General features: G+C 32.7%; 1 protein-coding gene and 1 pseudogene across 1 annotated transcript; both read right to left on the bottom strand.

Annotated features, from left to right (window-relative positions):
- Nucleotides 1-1,380: 1,380 nt before the first annotated feature.
- On the bottom strand, nucleotides 1,381-5,532 carry LOC120132892 (annotated as a pseudogene).
- Nucleotides 5,533-12,224: 6,692 nt separating this feature from the next.
- Nucleotides 12,225-15,104, bottom strand: LOC120132922 (heavy metal-associated isoprenylated plant protein 34-like). Its single transcript, XM_039149607.1, has 4 exons — nucleotides 14,832-15,104; nucleotides 14,653-14,734; nucleotides 13,172-14,571; nucleotides 12,225-12,771 (listed from the first exon to the last, which is right to left on the bottom strand). Exons 1-4 carry the CDS (start codon nucleotides 14,859-14,861, stop codon nucleotides 12,604-12,606), a joined length of 1,680 nt encoding a protein of 559 aa, XP_039005538.1. The 5' UTR covers nucleotides 14,862-15,104; the 3' UTR covers nucleotides 12,225-12,603.
- Nucleotides 15,105-25,652: the final 10,548 nt, after the last annotated feature.

The following is a 25,652-nucleotide window of genomic DNA, read 5'->3' as shown; positions in this document are numbered from 1 at the left end:
TAGCATTGACTAACAAATAATAAAAGCAATAATGAATCTCTTTAAAACTCGATCTTGATTAATTAATAGGATATGTGTGATTAAACCAAAAAAAATATAAAAGCCCGACCATTCCTTTATACGTTATATCATGTTATTTTCGTAATCATATTTAAGTATTTATAAAAATAATTGAATTTTTTATATTTTAATAATTTATATAATAATACATTTTTGAATTATTCGTGTATTCATGTATTGTGGCTCAAAATAAACCATTTTCTCTCGTAGTTCCTTATTTCCAAAGCAAAAGAAAAAAATTACACTTCAGGCCAAACGTTTAGGTGGCGTTTGGTTCGTTGGAATGTTTATGAGAGAATTGAAATCTGTGAAGGAATTAGAATCTGTAGGAATTTGAATATGAATCTGAAACCTGTTTGGTTGGCAGGAAAATGAATTGGAATCCAATTCCATATTCTGTTTGATTCGCAGACATGTCAGATGAATTTGATTTCAGTAATGTAAATGACATAATTACCCTTCTTGTTTTTTTTGCTTAATTTTAGTTTGTTTTATAACTTACATGTAGCAATATATTATAAAAAATTTAAAAATATTATATTTTCATTTTATTGATTATTCATTTCAATAAATTATAAAAATCATACTAATAAACATCATAAGTTAAAATCATCCCAATTAGGGATGGTCATGGGTCGGGTTTTTGGTCCACCCGACCCGACCCGAGAACAAGGGAACCTCCACCCGAGACCCGACCAGACCAAAATAAAGTTTCACCTGACCCGCATATCACACTTAACCCGAACCCGACCCGACCCGAATATCACACTTAAAATTATATATTCTTAAGTGTCGGGTCGGGTATTTTTCATCCTAAACCCGAACTCGATCCGAATATCACACTTAAAAAAACTCGACCCGACCTGAACTCGAATTTTTTTAAAAAAATTCGACCAGATCCCGAATTCTTTTTAAAAAAATCCTACACGAATACCAAAAGATTGATGAGGCTAGTATGGTCAAATTTCACATTCCCTTCTCCAAAGGATTTCAATTCTATCATGTTATGGATGGAATTTACTTTCCCTCCTTTGATGAAATTTGATTCCAATTCCCCCTTTGAAAATTTGAACCAAACATGGGAAAATAATGGAATTGGTTTCCAATTTCTCCTAATTCTAAGGGATTCTAGCGAACCAAACGCAACCTTAAAGATGCTTTTTTATTGCAATACATACTTACATGCGTACGTACTTGAATGCATTCTCACTTACATACCTACAAATACATATTTATAGCTAATTATTACATTGATCACATTGGGGAACTGGAGACTAAAACCAAACGAAGGTTGCCTACTGGAAAGCTATAGCTTCTGCCTCATGGGACAGCAGTGAAGTTGAAATTATTGCATGAGGTCTTGAAAAACAGCAGGGAAGAGTTGAAACCAAGCCTTGACCTTGCCATATCAAACTGTATAAGATTATTCTCCATTTGGAAAACCCCGATCACGATCGAAGCTCCATCGTTCTTCATTCCTCCATCGACAAATGCTAAGCAAGAAACCCCTGGTGCAGCTTCGACCATCGAGTTCGCCCCAAAAATCCGCCACACTAGATGGTTGTCATGGAGCACAAGATCAATGTTAGGAACCCCTGGTCCAACCCTGGTTCTTTTGAGGCTTTTCAAGTTGAAACAGGCCCCGAATGGTGCAACGGGCTTCGCTTGGGGAATACCAGAGAGCTCCTTGGTGAAAAACTGTGTGACGGCTTTGAAGATCGTGTGGTGCAGAACCGTATAAGGATTGATTGTGCTCAGCTTCGTGCCACCGACACCTCGTTTGTCAACTGACAACAGCGTCATGTTGATCAGAACGTTTTTGTTGTTGATCTTGATTGATCTAATTTCCATGTAGTACTCTCCTTGGGGGTTGATGATAAGTGGAGTGTAGCTTAAAGGTCGTAATATCTCGACATCAGGCAACATGTAATAAGGGCTGTCCCCAAAGAACATGACCCCATTAGGGGCTAAACACAAGGCAAATGTTGGGGCAAACCCAGCGGATCCAAAGTGTGAGGCAAGTTGACTCGGTAGAGAATAGGGAAATGCCCCAATCCAGCGACCCCTTGAACATTGCCCGGTAACCCATTTTGCAGTAAAAGGGAAGGTGCGCATGTAAACAAGAATTGAGGGACCCTAACCATTGGACCAGGGTTAGACCCTTGGGTGAATTGAATTGATAGCACATCCTGTGCAAGCTCACTCATTGCAGTTATGCCCGTTATGGGGTTCACCGACATCACACCGCATGTGTTGTTTTGGCACCCCGGTCTAGCCTTGGCGGAGCACGTGTGGCAATATGACTGTCGGCTCGAGCGCATTGAGTCGAGCGGCACTGAGGGGCACGCTAGGTAGATGAAAGGTAACTTTTCTCACAAGTAACCCATAGTAACCTTCCATTCAAATCCACAACAAATGGGACTTTCAATGAAGGAGTTCGCTTGTATATGTTGGCCACATAAAGCTTGGTCTTTTGATCTCTTTGCAGTGGCAAAACAAACCTATTCGGCTTCAGAGTTATTAGAGATTCCGATAAAAGGAAAGAAGAAAAGGAAAGGAAAATGAGAAAGAAATGAAGGAAAGAAGAAGCCGTGAATGCCTCAAGTGGCGTAAGAAAGGCTAAGCGGCGCGGAGATGAAGGGGAAATTTGAGTTATTTTATGGGTAAAATAGTGTTGTTAAAATGTAGTCTATCTTTTTGTAATCTCAGCATTGTTCATGTGACCGTTTTGGGATTATATGCATTTGGCAAGCAGAAAGGGAGGCTTTGAGAGGCTAAATTTGGCAAAATTCAGGCTAAAAGATAAACATGAAAGCAAATGAACAAAATTGAATTGGTAAGTGTGAACTGTGAAAGGCACTTGGCAATCACAATGCAGGAAACGTTAATTTCTTTTTTGGTGTCAATCAACTCATGTTATGACTTCATGGCCTTGGGCTGGAATTAGATAATTAGCATCTTTAGATTTTATTATCTTTATTATACTTTGCCAATTATGGATCACTTTCTCAAATTATTCCATCTTAATTAATTAATGGGTAAAGTATGTAAATAGTCCTCTGACTATAAAGTGTTGCTTTGTTGAGTCCTCCAACTATTAAAAGTTACAAAATGGTCTTCGTACTATTCATATGTTCCAAATTCATCACTTTTGTTAAAAAATCGAAGGTTGTCTGAATTGGACGTCAACCTATTAGTTGAGATATGATAAGATATGATTATAGAACCATTTGAATTATATAGTTATTTGAGATTCTGACATCAAGTTTCACCATATCCTAGTTAGCAGGTTAACTTTCAACTAGACGACTTTCAATTTTTTAACCAAAAAAAAAGATGAGATTGAAACATATGAACAGTTAGATGACCATTTTGTAACTTATAATAGTCGGAGGACTCAACAAAGCAACACTCTATAGTCAGAGGACCATTTATGTACTTTACTGTTGAGATTTTAAGCTCTATGAACAACCGAAAATATAGCCATGAGGGGTTGAATTGACTTTTTGAAAATTTAAGAACTGAGGAAAATGAGGCAGAAATTATGGTGGTTCAACTTCCTCAATAAGGTTTACAACCACTACCTTATGTAATATCCCAAATTTTTGTTGGTGGCCAAAATGAATAAATTGAAAGTTTTATGGCCAAAGTGTACACTTTAGAAAAGTTTAGGGACCAAGTTGTAATTTTAAAAAGTTATGTATTTTAGCCCGTAAATGAATGGTTTACCTCTAAGAATGACATTTTCGTGTTACATGGATTTTTTATCAGGAGTTTGTATTAATGGCTATAAAGTGATAAAGTTCGGGAAAATTGGATAATTAGATTGAATCAAATATTCAAGATATTTTAAAAAATGATAAAATAAGGTTAATAATTTCATTTTTCATGTCTTAAATTAGTAGGATTTAATATGGATCATTGGATGTAAGTTGATTCTCCATGTTAATTATGAGTCGTCAGATGGAAAATAGCAAAATTATAATTTTAGGAAACTTCGAGGGCAAATTGGAAGCTACTAATTTGTTTGTTCATCTTTGACTTTTGAATTATCATAATTGACATGTGGCTTGGTAATAAATATGAGATTTCACAGGTAAAATGGTCATTTGACATTAAATGAATTTTTAATTCATTTATATTAAAAACATGACAAATGGTATAGATTTTTTAAAGAAATTTCAAGACTTCATCCATTTTCTCTCCATTTCTATGACCTTTTAGAAGATTGTGATCAAAATTGAGATCGAAGCAAGCTTAAAGCTAAGGAAAAACTCTACAAATGAAACTTGAATTGCTAAGAAAGGTTTGCAACCTATGTATACCAAGTGAGTGCATATTTAGTTTGTATTTATGTGGAAACATTGGCTTGCGATGAGCCAGTTACGGAGTTACTGTAGTAAGAAGTGACTACTGAATGTTATGTAACTTTCTGATTCATGCATATATGTTCATTTTGTATTTAGGAGTTAATAGAATTAGTGAATAAATTAAAGATGTAAAATAATGAAATCTGCCTAGATTCTACGATCTTGACAGTAGCTTTGGAAAATCACCATAAATTCTATTGAAATTATTATATGGTGATTCTTATACCGTTAGATTTTTATATCAGTCTCGTTTTATGTTAAACAAACAGATACTGATTTTGAATTAGGTACTAGAAGATATGAATTGTTGACTGATAATAGGTTAGAAAACTAGATAGAAGATTATGCTCAAAACAAATTTTGTAAGTTGGATTAGGAAATTCAACATAAGTTGTACAAGTAGAATTAGAAAGATTGTTTTATATGTTTATATTCGTATTCAAGTATAGTTTCTAATGGTATAAAAATAATAAATTTTAAATGTGCAATTTAATACATATTATTAATTCTTTACGACTAGCATAAACTGCAAGAATAGAAAATTGTAATAAATCATGCATTTTTTGTTATTTTTATGTTATATGCTATTTTAAATTTTTGAACTGAGCCCACTCTATTATATTTCTACAATGATTATGATGTTAATCTTATGATGGATATGATGTTTATATGTCAAAAAGAAAAGTGATTAATAATGTATTCATAATATATTCTTGTTATGTGAAAATAAAATATCTCAGGTATGAACTGCCTAATGCACTGTTATATGACTATGGATACTTCTGTTAATGGAATGATATATGAATTTGATAAAATGTCCATTGTATGTGGATTGAGAGTCATTGGTACAATTGACATGCAATGAGATGAAGTGATCATGATTCTGTAATGGTGCATTTGTGTACATTCTACGTGGCAATATATGTGCATTATGGGGTTCATGATGTTTTGACATTGTGAGCTACCATCTTGATTATTGATTTTCTATATAGTGATATTGTGTTCTATAGTACTTATGCATCTATCTGGCACTATAAGTGCAATTTATCTACGTGACAGTAAAACTGCATATTGCAGACACTAGTCTGCACATACCTTGCATTCTTATTGTTATACATCAGGCTATGCTTTAAATGAAATTGAAAGGTTCAAGTTTGATTGATTCAATTGAAAATAAATCTTTCAACAAATACTATGACTTGATTGCTTGTGGTTTATATGTGAACTGTAGTTTTACAAGTTATATGATGAGAGAAAAATTTTATAAGTCTGATTTATATGTTTATATATTATTATATGATATTTTCCTTATTATGATTTACATGCTACTTTATACATCTATATGTCTTACTTTAATTATAAAATACCTCACTAAGTATACACTTATCATGTGATGATTTTCACGCATAGGAAAATGAGATAGAGTGGAGTAAGGAACTTAGCATAACATCACTTATCGATGACTACTTACCAGTATTATTAATGACATCCTACTATTGTTTTGATTTTCTAGTTGGTATGTATACATATAATAAGTGTCAGTAATATTATAAAATGGGGTTAGAAATGATCTGATATGTATATGATGTTTAAATGGTTTGTAATAATTTGTATGTGTAGAATTTATATGTATATGATGTTTAAATGGTTTGTAATAATTTGTATGTGTAGAATTTATTAAGTAATATACGATTATGAACATGGTTTGTAATAATCAATTGAGTGGTTTCATAGGTTAATGGGAGTGTTATTCTTTCTTGAAATCTTAGATTCTATCAACTACATCTTCAATATGTATTGTTAATGATTAATAAAAATTATGAATAAATACTATCTTATAACCACCTCAAACTAGAAATTACCCATCCAACCACGTTTATTTTCTCTTATTCCAAGTTCTCATGTAGCGGTTCAAATCCAAACAATAACAATATTTTTCTTTTCATCGGAGACTAAGGTCTTTTCTTTTGAGAAAATAGCCTTAAACGCATGACAAAAGTGTCGTAACCGTTTTTCAGTGGGACAATCGTTTAATTGTTTTAAAAAATGATTACGACTTTTAATTTTTGGAAAATGTGTGATTTGGAATTAAATTGTATAGAATTGAAAAGAGTCGCCATCAACCTTTGGGTTAGGTAGGTCGAATACCTAAAAACGTCTTTTCAAAAACAATTTTATGAAAAATCATTTTTTAAGACAGAAGTTAGTCTTCGTTTTCCAAAGATTCGATTAAAACGGGTTCAGGAGTCGGGTACTGTGGGGAAGGATTAGCACCCCCATAGCGCCCAAAATTGGTACTGTGTCGCTTACGCGTTGTCTTAAATGGTGAAAACCCTGAATTAAATACAAAGTTAAACTATGATCCGTTTACTGAAATTTAATTAATTTGTTTCGAATTAGTAATTTAGGAAGGACTGAAATAAAAACAAATAAATATTACAAACCTAAATACAAATAGCAAAAATATGTATTTAAATTTATAAAAAAAAATAGGGAAAACAAAAGCTTTAAGGACATAATAAGTGACAAACATAAAATAGTAGCTAATATGTAAACATTATATAACCTGAGTAGTAAAGCATCAATAAATCCTAAAGAAATATGCAAGACCAAAGTATAACAAAGGTAAAATGTCATGCTTAAAATAGAAACATAACAAAATATAAAACAACATGAATAAAATTACTAAAACGAAACAATAACAACCTAAACTACTTAATCATGATTAATTTAAAATACGATGGCCCATGTATAAATATAATGTTTAATAAGAAATTCAAGACTAAAATAGAATATAAATAAATAAAGATCTCAAAATAAAAAGAACTGAAAATTCATTAATGACCGGAATACAAATGTTACAACAGTTTGGGGATCCTGAGTTAATTTAATACTTAATTTTCAAAATATTAAAACAAGCGTATGGAAGTAAAGACATGTATTTTGGGCTAAAATTGATAGTGGGATTAAAGTTTAATTAAACACACTAGTAGTCAAATCCACTTTGGTTTGTCTGCCATTGCTTGATTTATAACCGATTACTTTAAAGAATTTCAATTTTGCATAGCATATTTTATGAGTTAATGGCCTATGCGTTGAACTTAAACCCCATCATACATTAGTTATAATCCATTTAAAGGTTATTTTGAAACCATATTTCCCATTTTCTAAATCCCAGCAGTTTGGTGTAAATTAACGGAGAGAACGCTCTCATTTTCCGCCCTCCTTTCTTCGACTGAGAGACAAGCATCAGACCACCCTACATGGTGGTCCTTGAACCATAAACCAACACCACCTATTCCCTCTGTGTTGCTCTCAACCCCTTCCTTTTCCTTGCTACCCTCTTAGACCGAGAACTCTACCAACCCAAACCTCAACGCCGTTCCTCTCAACGCCGGTGAAAGACACTAATTACACCCGACGAGAGGCCAAATTTCCCAAGGTAAATGTTCTAATCTTTACTTCTCTATATTTCCTCTTTCTTTTTCTCTCAATCGAGACCCCAAAATCAAAAAAAACCACCATGAATATGCGTTAAACCAACTTCAAACAACCAAATAACCCAACCTCTCTTCTTGTTATCAATTCCAGAAAAGAACACCAAAAATAAAACCCCCTATAGGACCTAAAGACCCCCGATGACTCATGACTATGCTCGAACACTCAAATCGGGCCTTAAATCGAGCATGCAAGGGTTAAAACGTTAGGATTAATTTCTTGAAAAATCATTGTGGGTATACAACATGTTTGGGTAGATATCATGACGGGGTAGGTGTTATATTCATCTTTAAATGACATTTTTATTTGTATTAATTTTCTTACTTGTACTAATTCATTTTCATTTTTTTTGTGTTTTTTTTGTTATATGCATTGCATCATTCAAGATTAAGGGTGTTGATCTTCAGTTAATCGTCAAATTGGAAAGCTTTCAATAATGGACGAAAAGTATTTAAATCAAGTAGTTCAAAACTCTGAGGTACGATAGTGGGCTGAAGCATTGCAAAGATTGGAAGGGGACAGTTTTCCAGCTGATCATGTGTCAGATTTAGCAGGTTATGCTTCCGTTTCTCTTAAAAGAAATGACATCCATGACTTACAAGACATTTAGGAAAAATGGGAGTCAAGTAAGAAGCGGCAGTTTTACCAGTGTTATGGGGATATTTCCTATCTGCTATATGTTTATATAGATGATGAGTTGATCCGAGCCTTGATTCAATTTTGGAATCCAGGGTACAACTGTTTCACTTTCAATAAAGAAGACATGGTTCCTACCATCGAAGAATATATTGCCAAGGAGAAAGTTCATAATGAGAAGAATTTGTATTGGCCAGTTGAATCTCATTGAAGAAAAGAGATTAAAAGCTATTTTCCACGGTCATATGTATCATAAACAGATGATGAGAGCTCATGATAAGAAAGTTCATCCAAGAGAATTTCGAGAGGGTGATCTAGTACTAAAAAGATCTTGCCAATTCATAAAGATTTCCGAGGGAAATGGATGCCTAATTAGAAAGGTTCATATGTTGTCAATAAGGCCTTCTCTGGGGGAGCGTTGATCTTGGCAGAGATGGATGGAGAAAAATTGAGAAATCCAGTAAACTCAGACTCTGTCAAGAAGTATTATGCTTGAAGAAAAAATGAAAAAAAATGATGAAAAAAAAAAAAAAAAAATGAAGAGAGAAAAAGGAGGGTTTGAGATGAAAATCCGCAAAGGACATCTTGAAACTAAAGGAAGATTTTGAGTTGAAAACCTAAAAAGGCAGCTCAAAGACATTTTGGAGATTAGGCATCAGGCAGTTAAATCCTCTCGAGGGTCTGATATTTCGAGAAAAGCTTTACATCTATGGACATTTTGGCAATCCTTAAAGTCTTCCAGACAGAAGCTTAACTCAATAGTTATATCAAGTGGATTGATTCAGGAACATTCGTGCTAATGATCCATAGGGACATTTGACTTGTGGTTTTAAATTTCCATTATTTATGTGATTTCCATAACTTTGTAAATTCATTTCCTTGTCAGTGAATTCAAAGTTTGTTATTCCAAGTCCTAATTTTATTCATTCTTCTTATAAGTAGATTGACATGGAATTAAAAAATAAAAAGATTTTTGGTATTACTCTGAATTAATACTTACAATTTCAGATATTCTAGCCCTAATGCTAGAAAAGATTAGAGTAAGATGTGACCAAAGAAAATGCATGTGAGCTGAGAAAAAACACATTAAAAATACTTATATTTTGATACGCTGATAAAGATGATCAGTTCAAAAGGAAGCAGAAAATGATTTAAATGGGAACAAGAGAAATGAGAATTTGCAAGCAAAGGGTAGAGTACAAACGTAAGGACAAATGACGCAATTGAAATGAAGATATGAAGGACCACGAAATTCATAATATTAAAATGATATTATGCATACATCAATAGGCATATATAAATAAGAGCATGCTCATTCATTCATATTCATTGAAATGCTTTGAATATTTTGACTGAAATTCAGAGAGAGTCAATAACAATTAAGATTCATCGCAAAAGGAGGTGGATCAACATTTTCAATGGAGAGTTCATAATAAGAAGAACTCATCTGACAGAGGGAGAAGAAGTTCATAATGAGAAGAGCTTGTTCGACCTATCACTCGATTCATAACATTTCGAATCAGTGACGCCTCACTTGAGGGATTGATATGAGGGATTGATATTTCTAATGGAGAGTTCATAATGAGAAGAACTCATCATAAAGGAGAAAGTTCATAATGAGAAGAACTTATTCCTTTCAAATTCACCACAAAATGAGGTGAACCAGTATTTCCAAAAGAGTTCATAATAAGAAGAACTCGTCCTAAAGGAGAAAGTTCATAATGAGAAGAACTTATTCCTTTCAAGTCCACCGCAGAAGGAGGTGACTCAACATTTTCAGTGGAGAGTTCATAATGAGAAGAACTCATCCAATGAGGAAGAAGAAGTTCATAATGAGAAGAACTTGTTCAACCTTGGTTCGATTCCATCACAGAAGGAGGTGGATCAACATTTTCAGTGAAGAGTTCATAATGAGAAGAACTTGTTCAATCCAACGCTTTACAATGAAGGATATCAAAATCAAACGCTAAACAAAAAAATAGAACCGGACAAAAAACTGGTTGTCATTTTTGTCTTTGACCTATTCTTGTTAACACAAGAATATGCAAAGAAGGGCAGCTATAAACACCCGTTTGGAAGGGTTTGTTAACCTTTGGTTTTCATGCTTTTCACCGGAGAGCTCATCGGAGAGTTGAGGGTCGTGTGGTGTTTTAACCCTTGCAAAGAGGGGCAGCTGTAAACACCCGTTTTTGTCCGGGCTTTTAAAAATATTATTATTAATTAACTAATTTATATTTTGATGCAGGCCACATACAGACCCGAGACATCTCCCCAGCAGAGTCGCCAAGCTGTCGTAACCGTTTTTCGGCAGGACAATCGTTTAATTGTTTTAAAAAATGATTACGACTTTTAATTTTTGGAAAATGTGTGATTTAGAATTAAATTGTATAGAATTGAAAAGAGTCGCCATCAACCTTTGGGTTCGGTAGGTCGATTACCTAAAAACGTCTTTTAAAAAACAATTTTATGAAAAATCATTTTTTAAGACAGAAATTGGTCTGCGTTTTCCAAAGATTCGATTAAAATGAGTTCGAGAGTCGGGTACGCGTGGGGAAGGATTAGCACCACCACAATGACCAAAATTAGTATTGTTTCGCTTACGCGTTGTCGTAAATGGTGAAAACCCTGAATCAAATACAAAGTTAAACTATGATCCGTTTACTGAAATTTAATTAATTTGTTTCGAATTAGTAATTTAGGAAGGACTGAAATAAAAACAAATAAATATTACAAACCTAAATACAAATAGCAAAAATATGTATTTAAATTTATAAAAAAAAACAAAATAGGGAAAACAAAAGCTTTAAGGACATAATAAGTGACAAACATAAAATAGTAGCTAATATGTAAACATTATATAACTTGAGTAGTAAAACATCAATAAATCCTAAAGAAATATCCTAAAGAAATATGCAGGACCAAAGTATAACAAAGGTAAAATGTCATGCTTAAAACAGAAACATAACAAAATATAAAACAACATGAATAAAATTACTAAAACGAAACAATAACAACCTAAACTACTTAATCACGATTAATTTAAAATACGATTGCCCATGTATAAATATAAATATAAATATAAACATGTTTAATAAGAAATTCAAGACTAAAATAGAATATAAATAAATAAAGATCTCAAAATAAAAAGAACTGAAAATTCATTAGTGACCGGAATACAAATGTTACAACAGTTTGGGGACCCTGAGTTAAACATAACAAAATATAAAACAACATGAATAAAATTACTAAAACGAAACAATAACAACCTAAACTACTTAATCACGATTAATTTAAAATACGATGGCCCATGTATAAATATAAATATAAACATGTTTAATAAGAAATTCAAGACTAAAATAGAATATAAACAAATAAAGATCTCAGAATAAAAAGAACTGAAAATTCATTATTGACCGGAATACAAATGTTACAACAGTTTGAGGACCCTGAGTTAATTTAATACTTAATTTTCAAAATATTAAAACAAGCATATGGAAGTAAAGACATGTATTTTGGACTAAAATTGATAGTGGGATTAAAACGATATATACCTTCAAAGAAAACTATGTTCTGTATTATATTCTTGATTGAGGTTCAACGATTACAATGGTTATCCTTTTCTTCAATGGAGGCTGAATAATCTATTACAAAAATCTCCCTTCTGTTCGTGGTTTTTTCCTTTCCTTTCTTTTTTGCCCCCTTGTCTTCGAATCATATGCATATTTTATGGTTGATATCTTCACCGAATCTCCTTGGATGCATTTGAATTTTTTTGTATGTTTGGTATGAAAATGACAAGTTTAGGTATGATTTAGGTGATCTGCTTTTGACTTTCTGATATCTTTTATTTATTTAGATGTTTAATGACCAACATAATGATGATGGTTCGGCTTGCTAGGCGACGGCACGACGTTCGGCTGGAGTATTTGGCAGCGGCTGGCTTCGGTTTAACTCGATGACCAGCTTACATGGCGGCTGCTGATGTTGGTCGCGGCTGCTTAAGGAGATTAGGTAGAATTTAGTTTCATGAGTATATAACTTACACTAACAATTTTGTCTTTTTAGCCTTCCATCCTGCACATAAATCTAATTGAGGATGGTGCCCACATCCTTGAATCTTGTCATTGCTAGTATGGTGCACGTGATACGGTCTGTTGGTGAACATGTCGTGAAATTGCTGGGGAGATGTCTCGGGTCTATATGTGGCCTGCATCAAAATATAAATTAGTTAATTAATAAAAATATTTTTAAAAACTTGGACAAAAACGGCTGTTTACAAAAAGAAAAAGCAAGCAACAAGAACAACAGCAATCACTTTCAAAAGGAAAGGATGGGAGCCTCTTGCCGGAGTTTTGTTTAAAGCAAATAATTGAAGAGTTGCAATCATAGAAAAAAGGGAATTTAGTAGTCAAAAGCTGAAGCCAAATAGACCTTTTTTGGCCAAAGATTAGAAGGGGATTGATGCCCGACATGATTTCACATTTGAAACCAGCATCATATCAAAATTACATCTGGCAAATGACATGTTTAAAGCACTCTAGAGAAGCAAAAACGAAACCAAGAAAATGGAAGACAACATTGACTAATCTGAGAAACATTTACATTACATTGCAGGCGTTAGCGTTCTCATCACTGAAGAAATGAGCATAAGATTCGGAATTCGGTGCCGTGGTATGCATCGGATAAGCCGGACCGTATGGTGCATGGGGTGGCCGATATGGTTGAGCATAAATCATTGGTTGATACATACCCCCACCATTCCCATTCGCACGTTGTTGGTTCATCATCATGGCCATGTATTGTTGCTGATGATGATTATTGTGGGAATTTGCTGGTCCCATCCCATGGTAGTATCCCCCACCAACACCATTCATTGCTGCACCAGCAGGTAGTCCTTGAACTGCAGGGATATTACTCATCTGGTTCATTGGATAGTTCCCCATTCGACTCATTATACCCATATTATAACCCATCTGCTCGCCCATTTGACCCATTTGGCCCATCTGCCCCATGTTCTTCATACTGCCACCTCCTCTGCCATGGTTAATAACATCATTGTCATGAAGCCCACCATTTTTAACCTTGTTCATCTCATGGCTCCCACCACCATTTTTGCCCCCACCCTTTATAGCCCCACTGCCATTATTGTTACCACCACCATTGCTGCCTCCGTTCCCCTTACGGGCACCCTTGTTTTTTCCGTCCCATTCGTTTTTACCCTTCTTGTAATTACAATCTTTTACACCTTTGTCCTTCTTAAAGAATCCTAGAAATCCACCACCTTTTTTACCACACTCATTTTTACCTCCCTTGTTTTGCTTCCTTCCCTTGTTCTTTTCACCCCCTCCTTTCTTCACCCCATTGCCATGCTTCCCATCCTTGTTTTCTCCCATGCCTTTCATCACTATAGGTATATCAAAAGCATCTCCTTTTTTACCATTCATTGCATGGACATTAGCCATGCCGTTGGGCCCATATGAACCATGATCTTTTCCCGTCATAGGCACCATCTTGTTTTGCTTTTGATGGCCATGGCCATGTCCAAACTCATCATCATCAAACTGATCATCAAATTCATCATCGAACTCATCATAATCACAATCACTTTCATCTAAATCATCATCAGGCAAATGAAACTTGACAGAATTCTGATCCTTGGAAGGTGGTAACTTGAAATCTTTAGACCCTTTCATTATCATTGGCTGCATATGGTGCGGTGGGGGTGCAAATTGCTGTCCGCCTTTTTTCTGTTTATTCTTTCCACCACCGCCGCCGCCGCCACCCTTTTGAGATCTGTTGTCTTTGCCACCTTTGCCACCATCAAAATGCATGTTCTTGAACTGGTTGGTCATCTGGTTTTGGAAACTGTTTGAACCCTTTTGAGCAGATCCCCATAGCTGTGCACGTTTCCCTGACCTCTGAAGCTTCCTTACAAGTATAGCTGGGTCAACATTCCCTGTCACTGTAACCTTCCCTTGATCTGCATTTATACTTGTAGTATACACCCCTGAATTCAACCAAAACAAAATAAGAAACCCAAAGTACTAAACTTTAAAAAAAAAAAAATGACATTAACATAGAAACATACCATCAATTTTCTGCAACAGTTTCTTTATTTTCTGCTTGCAGCCATCACAACTACACTGTATATTCACTTTGAGAATCCATGTCTGAGAAGAAAAGAAAACCAGAAAACATCGTTAAAAACAAAGAAGACAAGGGTTTTGAACACTCATGGAAATTTAAAATAAAAAAAAGCTAAGATACCTGCATCTTCATGACTTCTTGTTTGTTCATCCTTCAAAGAATTACAGACAGACAAAAGATGAAAGTTCTGTCCCTTAGTTTATAGTTTGTGAAAGAAAAAGGGAAAAGAAAACCTGGGGTACAAGATTTGAGGAAGAAGAATTTATATGCAGAAATGGGAAATTAAAACACCTCTGTTATAGCTAGTGAAAGCTTTAATTTTAGAGAAAGAGATAAGGCTGTTGCAGAAGATTCAAGGAATCATGAAAGATAATTAAACAAAAAGAAATGAAAAGCAGCTGGGAACATGAAACTATGGTAATATGAACTGATGATGGATCATTTGGCAAAGGCCTTGTACTATTTGAAGCTGCTCCTTTTCCTAACAAGTGATTTATATCCTAATATTTTGCAAATGAAAAATATTAATTAATTAATTAAAGAGATAATTATTTGGGGGGGGGGGAAGGGAAACTTCAGTGATTTGTTGGACAGTAAGTGGTCATGGGACCAAAGGTAAAGCTGGTGGTTTCACAGTGCACTCTTCTTCTACTCTGCTCTGGTCCCCGTTTCGCTGCTGATGCAGTTTCTGTCTGGTAGATGGACTGCTTAGGCAAGAAGATTTATTATGTTTGTTGGTGGCTAAATTGACGGGATAATGTTATGAGAAAAAAAATTTACGAGATAATGTGTTATAACAATTAATTGCTGAGATAGGGTATTTGCTACAGTTCGAATGTAAGTCGTCAGGTGATCTGGGCGACCAAGGAGGTCGCCATGCCATCCTGCGTCCCACCAAGAAGGTCGCCATGTATGCTGGCGCCATGCACTGAAAGTTGAAATGTAGTGTTATCTCTTTCTAGTCAAACACTAGTTGTTTGGGTTAAATGCAAATTTGGTCCTCATAACTTTGTACTCTTGTATGCATGTTTTAATATTTAGGGGATAATAGCATTTTCGGTCCCCTATGCTTTGTAATGTCTTTGTTTAATCATTTAGTGACATTTTTAATGTTTTGTTTCAGGCATGTATATTTTAATAATTATATTTTAGTCACTAGTTGTTTATTCTGTCAAGTTTGTGTATGTTTCATTTTGATCATAATATTTTTAGTTATTTCATTTTAATCACTGATTTCATGTGTTTTATATATTTTCCTTAATTTTTGAAATTGACCATGAAATTTGTAAACATGTTATTTTAGCCATTGTTTAGTATTTATGTTTATTATAATTTAGTCATATATGTTTCTTGTTTATCCTATTTTAGTATGTATTTATTTTAAAATTGATTATTGGGATCTCTGGTTTAGGGTTTTGTCATAATGAAACCAATTTTGTCATATTTTACCTGTTATATTGTTATGTATATGTCATAACCATTTTTAGGTGAAACAATTATTTATTGTTTTAAAAACATTTATGATTTTAATCTTGAAAAAATGATGTTTTGAAATTAAATTGGATAGAGTCGCCATCAACCTTTGGGTTAGGAAATTTCATGTTTTAAAAACATGTTTACAAATTTCATGGCCAATTTCAAAGATTAAGGAAAATATATAAAACACATGAAATCAGTGATTAAAATGAAATAACTAAAAATATTATGATCAAAATGAAGCATACACAAACTTGACAGAATAAACAACTAGTGACTAAAATATAATTATTAAAATATACATGCCTGAAACAAAACATTAAAAATGTCACAAATGATTAAACAAAGACATTACAAAGCATAGGGGACCGAAAATGCTATTATCCCCTAAATATTAAAACATGCATATGAGAGTGCAAAGTTATGAGGACCAAATTTGCATTTAACCCAAACAACTAGTGTTTGACTAGGAAGAGATAACACTACATTTCAACTTTCACTGCATGGCGCCCAGCATTTATGGCGACCTTCTTGGTGGGATGCAGGGACAGCATGGCGACCTCCTTGGTCGCCCAGATCACTTGGCGACCTACATTCGAACTGTAGCAAACACCCTATCTCAACAATTAATTATTGGAACGCATTATCTCGTGAATTTTTTTTTTCTCACAACATTATCCCGTCAATTTAGCCGTTTGTTGGTCCAATAATATATCAGAGGCTTTTTCACCCAAATATACTTAAAAAATTATTACTCAACTAATAATCATTTCTAATTATTTATTAAATTGACATCTATTTTAAAGAAAAATGATTTTTATTGAAAGCGTCTGTTACGGACATTAAAAATGTGTTTTATGAGTAAAAAATATATTTTATTGAGATGGATACATCTAACAACATCTAACAAAGACACATCTTGTAGAAAATGTCTTTCAAACGCTAAATTCATCTTTGGCCTTAGAATTTAGGTTAGTGGTTTATGTTGTTAGAATTTAGGTTTTTTAATTGGGGATGTTTTAGGATATTAGGGTTTAAAGATTTAGGAATTAGGATTAATCGCTATGTTAGTTTAGTTTTAGGGGTTTATGATTCTCATTTGAGTGAATAAGTTAATGGTTATTGTGTACGATTGTGAGATGAATGTTATTATGGATACAATTTTTTGTGTTAAAGAGTTAGTTTTTCTTAGGTCTAGGGTAATGGTTTAGATATTTAAAATTATAGTTTAGGGTTTATGCTAGTTTAATTTTAATGATTTAAGGTTTCTACTTGAGTGAATAAGTTTAAGGTTGTTTTATAAGATCATGCAATGAAAGCTAGCAGTCACATTTATTTAAGGGTCAGTTTCTTTTAAGTTTAGGGTCTAGGATTTTTAGGTTTCATGATTTTTGTCTACGCTAGTTTAAAGGGTTTTATGAAATAATTTTTTAAGGTTTAATGTTAGATTTGGGTTATATTATGTCAGGGTCGGTCCGAGTAATAACAGGAGGAGCGCCCCCTAGAGCCCATAAATAAAAAAATATTTAGTATATATTTTCCTCAGTTTTTAATAATAAATTTTAAAAATTATAAAATAAAATAATAAGACCCATGAGTTTATTAAGGTATCAATTCTTATTATTAAATTTTTATATTAATATGCACGAATCAACTTACTTCACTGATTAAAAAATCGTTGTTGTTCTTAGAGATTATGGATTTAAGCACCAGAGATTGAAACATGGTGATCTTATTATTAACGTAATAATAAATCTCTTTCACCATTTTCATAACAATGAAAATTTTTATTAACGTTATTTTCTCTCTCTTCAAAACTCAAATGGAGAAAAAAAAAAGTATAATTAGTTGTTTCTTTTCTCTTTCATATTTTAAAATTCCTCTGAAAATTATTGCTCAAATTTTAATTTTTAATATTTCTCACAAACACAAAGTCACAATTGTTTATCATCAATTGTGGTGCTGGAATCAAAGATTGTTTTTAAAATTCTATATAAGATCATGTTTCCAAATTCTTTCTTTTGATTTTTATATATTTCTAAATTCTAGATAAGATCGTTCTTTTATTTTCAAATGTTATGTTATGTATTGAGAAAAATATGTTGAAAAAAATTGATGTTAAAAATATCATCAATGATTTTGCATCAAAAAAATGCTCGAATGCAGTATTTTTTATAAGTGTTTGTATGCTTAAATATATTTTTTACATTTTTAATATTGAAATAAATTATATTTATTTAATTTAATAAAAAATTAATAGAAATTTAATACTGTATAAATTTCTTAAATTTCTTTTTAATTAGAGGCTCATATTTTTAATTTCGTCCCGAGCCGAGATATAGTCAGGACCGCCCTGTATTATGTAAGGTCAGTTTTAATAGTTTAATATTCTGTATTGCTTGATTATCAATAGGATACAATTATTTTCGTTAAAGGCATATTTCTTTTATAATGAAATCGTGTTATGTGAAGTTATGATTAAAACAAAATTTATTGAAAAAAAATAATATTTCCTATGCCTCATAATTTGTGTTTTATATTAACTAAACACATAATTTTAAAGGTTTATTTGATCAAAAAAAATGATAAAGTTATCTGTAAAATGTGATTGATAGATTTAACAGATTTATTTTGATTGGTGTAAAAAAGTGAAGAATATAAAGGTAAAAGGGAAATAGAAATGTTGTTTATTAACTTTTTTTTAATAAGACATTTTAAAAGTGACATTTTAAAAATAAAAAAAACACATTTAGTGAGACATGAAGTATTATAAATGAAAAAAATATAAAATATAATAACACGTGTTATGGTTCACGGCTAAAGAAATGCTGAAAGAGATAGGCCTTTTTTTCTTATTGTGTCATGGGCTTCAACAGTACAAACATCATTTAGGTTCTCCGATTTTCTTTCTGGTATTTAAATCACTAGGAATCCTAATGAATTTCGGATAATCTGAAAAGTCTTTACATAATATGAGGTAGGATAGAATTCATGTCAAGTTTGAACCTTATTTCATTTTTTTCATTACTTATTGGGAGAATTCATATACATTAAACACTTACGAAATCTGATATACAAGATTAACATGTCTTTTTTAATCGATATATACATATGAACATTCAATTTTAATATGAGATACTTTAGACCTCGAAAGAACCCGCAATCATGTCACATTTTTCACATATTTACCTTGAAATAGTTTACTTCAATACCTTTAAAAGGCTGCAACATATTTGTAACATAGAATAATTATTGTGTACTGAAAAATTAAAAAAAACATGTAAGAAAATAGTACTACTACAAAATAAAATCGTTAGCATTAACTACCAAATAAAATAGTTAGCATTAACTACCAAATAATAATAAATTAATGAAGAAAATAAAACAATGTACTGTGTCGTGGTATGAAAGTCACTTCCTTAGAAGCAATTTCGTTCGGATTGGTGTAATTCCGGAAGTGGACGTTGTCCCCCCAAGGTTAACACAACCTTCCAAACACCGTACACCGGAAGTGTGGAAGTCAAATCACTTGTGATGCTCTCTTCCACCATAGATATTTTAAGAAAGGAATACAAAAGCCATCAAATGTATATATGATTAAGGAGGACTATCCCTTTTATAAGAGTGATAGAGGGATAAAGTTGTCAAACGACAATTACTCACCCTACCAACTCACTAAATATAGTTAATCAACTACCCATATTTAGCCTACACTATTTGCATTACTTACAATACCCCACTAATGCAAATAAGTAGAAGATATTGAATACGAAATTAGCAATAACGAAACTAGTCGCTTAAGTACTAGTGAATGTATTTGGAGCCAATACATAGTGGAATGACCACTCTTCTCTTAACAAATGAACGAATCTAAAACTTGTTAAAATAAAGGTAAACTCGCAACACACGACTAGCTTCTTCACCAAGTGAGTTCCACGATAAATCAACAAATTTAGCCAAATATACATTGGGATGCTGGTAAATGCTCTAGAAAGACCGTCCAAAGTCTTTCATAAAAGGTGGTTAATCCTTCACACTTATATAGGTGATTTCATCAAGTTTAACTTAGTATAGACCAACCAAATTAGGGATATAAAATCATTGAGAGCATTTACGAAGTCATTCAACTCGTCATCTCAAGTCATTCCCAAGTCACATAAAAACATGAAGAATAAATAATTTTATCTTTATAAAGATTTTCAGCAAGATAAATTCCCAAGTCATTCAACTTGTCATCTCAAGCTTCACACTAGTGGTATTAAAATAAAATTTCACAAGCTTTCACAAAAGTTACTTTATTTAGATAAACATATACTACTATGATTTCACATGTATCATTCAAGATTTTTAAACTAATGGGATTAAAATTCTATTAGTTTCATGAAATTTTAAATAGTTATTCTTATACATATAAATTATAAACTTATATGCAACACAATACATGAAATCATTTATTTATTTTTAAACACCCCCACATGCTATAACATTTATAGGGTAGAGAATTTTCAATTAACCTAACATTCTCTAACCTCAAGGTGTCTAAATTAATATCATATTAGACATTTAAATAATATTCTCCTTCAACTTTACTAGAGTACACTCAAACTAGATTTAAACATAAAATCAAAATCACATCTTGTTTGCAAATATTTATATTTCTCAAAAACTCAACATACTAACTAGTATAGATGCTTTCAAATTATGAAATTTCTTAAAAATATATGTCATTTATAACTTCATCTCATAAACAAGAAATTTCAATATTTTCCTAATATTTTTTTCAAAAGATAGATCAATAATAATTAGGAATTTATAGATAGGCAATCTTTTCTCTTCCCTCAATTCTATGAGTATAATAATTGAAATGTAATAGCTACGAAGGTTTATAATAGCATTATTGTCTATCATTTCTTCATACAAATTAGTCAGATATAGACCTTGAAGAAACCATTAATATTTCAACTACTATGCCCATAAAACTTAATAAGGTTATAATGTAAATTATTAGATAAGATGGCCCAATAAAGAATCTCTATTACAAAGAAAAAAAAAACTTTTACTGAAATGAGTATTACCTTTATATAGAGAAATTTTACATTCCATATCATTAAGGTGGTGTAATTGTTTAACCACTATAGAGAAATATTCACACCCTTGTGTCCATGTTTGAAACAAGGTAGGATATGTCACAGTTGTAAAAATGACTAAACAAGATGACTCTACAAATAATTTTGTTACAAAGTGAAGAAAATTCTGCTAAGATGAGTTTTTCGGCCTTTATGCATAAAAGCACATCCCTTATTCACAATGAGGTGTAATTGTTTTACCTCTATATAAAACTATTCACATATTTGTCTCTATGTTTTAAGTAGGATAGGATATGACATAACTATCATAAATGACTACACAAGATGACCCTATAGATAATATTTATTACAAAAGGAATTTTTTTTATTGAAACAAGTCCCCCATTATGCGAAAAGAACTTTGCATCTCCGATTCTTGAGGGAGTGTAACTATTAATTTGACATTTATAGATAACTATCCACTTCATTGTTTTCATGTTTGAAACATCATAAGATAGGTTATAAAAAATAGACAAGATGACCCTGTAAAGAATCTTTGTTACAAAGAGAAAAAGCTTATGTTGAAACAAGTCTCCTCTTTCTGTAGAAAAACTCTACTTCCCTTATTTCTGAGGCAGTGCAACTGTTTAACCTCTATGAGAATTTATTATTCACCTTCTTGTCTATTTATTTGAAGCATTGTCTATATATTTATGTTTAGTTGTGATTCTCATTGTCTCATTTTTGTACCATCTTTTATTTGTTATACAAATTTTTTTGTGGTTATCACCCACTCACGTACTCACTTGCCACTTATTGAATGACATCTAAAATATTCTTATTTGATCTCTCAAATGATATACTGTTTAAAATTTTACGATATGCAATTGAGAACTGTATTGATGATTTCCTACATCTCTACTTAACTTATTGAGACTTTTGTTGGACTTTAAATTCAATGTGTATATGGAAATGCTTGATTGTGTGGGTATTACCTTGAAATATTTGCATCATTTAGAATACTTGCTACTATGAATGGCATTTTTAGAAAAAAAATTAGCTCCAATATTTGCACAAATAATCATTTTGGCCCTTATTCTTTTTTTTAGAGTATTTTAGCCTCCAACATTTCATTTTTTTGGGGCCAAAATAGCTCTTGTTGGATGAAAATTATTAGTTGATTAACAATCAACATATGTTGTTGATATGGTATTTTTACATGTGTTTAATTAATTAACATGATATGTGTCACGTCACCAAAATGATGACTTGACATACCACGTCACCAAAGTGATGATGCAACATGTTTCACGTAATCCAAAATGATTACATGAAATGTGTAACGTCATCTAAATTTATGATATGGCATGTGCCACGTGAGTAACTAAACACATGTAAAAAAATGTCATCAACAAGTGTTGATTGTTATTTAACTAATGATTTCTATCCAACAAGGGATATTTTAACAAAAATTGAAACGATTGGGATTATTATGCTCCAAAAAAGAATAACTGCTAAAGTGATTATTTGTCCAAACATTAGTGATTAATTTTGTCATTATGCCAAAAATAGTTCCCAAACCTTCTATAAAGAAGGTATGTAAGAGTGTTTTTCCAAGTATTATGTCAATGCTGATATCATATGTAACATTTCAAAGAAAGTCTATATGATGGGTATAACTGAAGCATCTTATGCCTAGGATATATGATTGGTTCACATAAAAGGGGTTGCGAGAGGGATATGAAGTGTTATCTACTCTTGGTTTATGCATATAAGGGAGAAGCAAAGATAGTTTTGTATAGTAAAACCATGACTACACATACTATTGTTAACACTCCATCGATTTCATATATCGTGAAGATTCCAGAACATATTGTTCATATGGTGTAATTTCTAATATGTTCCAAGTACTACGTTGTTCTATGTAATTGTTTAGTTATGATCCATGTTTTGTATTTTGAAGAAGTGTTTTATAAAGTAATTTATGCATTGTAATTCTTGTTTTCTTCTCTCTAAACAATTTCAAATTTATTTTAAATTTTATGTATTTATGCGATATTTTTTCTCTTTTGGCATTTCACAATCACAAACCCTAAACCTACATGTTCACACACATTAATTTATATTCTATAATATCAACTTCTTTTATCATAATTAATCATAACCCCTAAACCTTTCCTCTCCTAATCTTTTTTTATAAAAAACCATAAATTAGAAGGTAAATTTAAACCCATGATATATAAAGTTAAATATTAAAAATCTTAAACCACCAAAAAGCCAATTTGGATGAGAGTTAGAAGTGATTTTCGAGCTTAAAATATTTTTTTATTAATTCGAGCTTAAAATATACTTTTGATAGAATGTACCTTTTATGAATTTAGTTGCGTCGGCATAACTCTTGTCATGTCCATCTAAGTCACTTTTATTAAAAAAAAATATCTTTCAAAAAATATATATGACATGTCATTTTTACTAGAAGAATATAATATAGAGAATTAATTAAAAATATTATTATTTTAATAATAATATATTTTTATGATATTTCAGTAAAAAGTCTCATATGAGATGTGTTGACGAAAACGGGTAAAGAAAACGAAAGAACACGAGAATTTTACGAGGTTCGGCAATGTACTTACGTCCTCGGTGCCTAGGCGGCGCTAGAATTTTATTCAATAATATTTTAGGTCTAGGTTACATCTCTATTTATAATAGAAAACCCTGGTACATAATTACAAAATCAACCCTGTACCGTACCGCGGGGGCTACGCCCCCGCACCCCCAACCCACATAATTCGTAACCCCACAACGAGACTTTCTTTGTAAGGACAGTTGATGTTTGCTTCTCTCACTCCGCTCCATCTCCTGTCCTCTTTACTGGTATATTTATGAGCCATACCTAACAAATCTCCACCTTGGCGAATATCCTGCCTCTTGAAAATTCAATGTGGGTTGGGTTACCTTGATTCTTTAACAACTCGAAACATTCAACAAGTCCAAGCAATGCTTGAACTTGTCTGTCGTAACTGGCTTAGTGAACATATCAGCGGCATTTCCATCAGTATGTACCTTCTGAAACAAAACCTCTCCAGATGCAACCAACTCTCTGATCTTGTGGAACCTTACATCAATATGTTTAGTTCTAGCACGATACACCTGATTCTTAGCCAAGTGAATAGCACTTTGATTATCACAAAGCAACTGAACTCCACCTTGTTGAACACCCAACTCCTTCACTAAACCAGTAAGCCATAAAGCTTCTTTTGCAGCTTCAGCCGCTGCCATGTATTCAGCTTCAGTTGTAGATAGTGCCACGACAGATTGAACAGTAGACTTCCAGCAAATAGGCCCTCCACCAAGAGTAAACACATACCCTGTCGTAGATCTTCTATTATCCAAGTCACCTGCATAATCTGAATCCACATATCCTACAACCAAAGGATTATCCCGCTGACTCCCAAAAACAATTCCATGTCCCACAGTACCCTTTAAGTACCGAAAGATCCACTTGACTGCATCCCAATGTTGCTTACCAGGTTTAGACATGTACTTACAAACTTGACTAACAGCATGAGCTAAATCAGGACGAGTACATACCATCGCATACATCAAGCAGCCAACAACATTAGAATACGGAACCTTTGTCATATTTTCAGCTTCCTTATCTGTCTTAGGGCACTGTTCTGATGAGAGCTTAAAGTGATTCGCCAATGGAGTGCTAACTGGTTTCGCGCTGCTCATCGCAAACCTTTCTAGCATTTTTTCAACATAACCCCGTTGAGATAGCCGCAGTTTCCTTGAGTCTCTGTCCCTGCAAATTTCCATTCCAAGAATTTTCTTTGCAGCACCTAAATCTTTCATATCAAATTCCTGACTCAATAAAGTTTTCAAACCGATAACATCATCCATGTTCTTCGCAGCAATCAACATATCATCAACATACAGTAATAGAAAAATAAAAGAACCATCATCAAGGCTCTTAACATAGACACAACAATCATACTCACATCGGTTGTAGCCAATCTTGATCATATAGGAGTCAAACCGTTTATACCACTGTCTCGGAGACTGTTTTAACCCGTACAAAGATTTCTTCAATCTGCAAACTAAATGCTCGTTTCCAGGTTGAGTGAAACCTTCAGGTTGCCGCATGTAGATCTGCTCCTCTAAATCACCATGCAAAAAAGCAGTTTTAACATCCATCTGCTCTAAATGCAAATCCCAACTAGCCACCAATGCAAGTACTGCTCGGATTGAAGTGTGCCTGACCACAGGAAAAGATTTCATCATAATCAACTCCTTTCTGCTGTGAAAAACCCTTCGCTACCAAACGAGCCTTGAACTTCTCCCCCTCTTTTTCTGTTACTGCTGGTTTCTTCTTATACACCCATTTGCAACCAAT

This window comes from Hibiscus syriacus, unplaced genomic scaffold (genome assembly GCF_006381635.1).
Source record: "Hibiscus syriacus cultivar Baekdansim isolate YM2019G1 unplaced genomic scaffold, ASM638163v2 tig00001731_pilon, whole genome shotgun sequence".
NCBI classification, from domain to species: domain Eukaryota; kingdom Viridiplantae; phylum Streptophyta; class Magnoliopsida; order Malvales; family Malvaceae; genus Hibiscus; species Hibiscus syriacus.
Note: the sequence above shows the minus strand (reverse complement) of the source record. Positions and strands in the feature narration are given on the sequence as shown.

Coding starts and splice junctions, on each gene's coding strand:
- LOC120132922 (XM_039149607.1), bottom strand. CDS start 14,861: ATGAACAAACAAGAAGTCATGAAGATGCAG. Junction 14,735..14,831: donor AAGAAGTCATGAAGATGCAG/GTATCTTAGCTT, acceptor TTTTCTTCTCAG/ACATGGATTCTCAAAGTGAA. Junction 12,772..13,171: donor AGAACGCTAACGCCTGCAAT/GTAATGTAAATG, acceptor ATTTTGATGCAG/GCCACATATAGACCCGAGAC.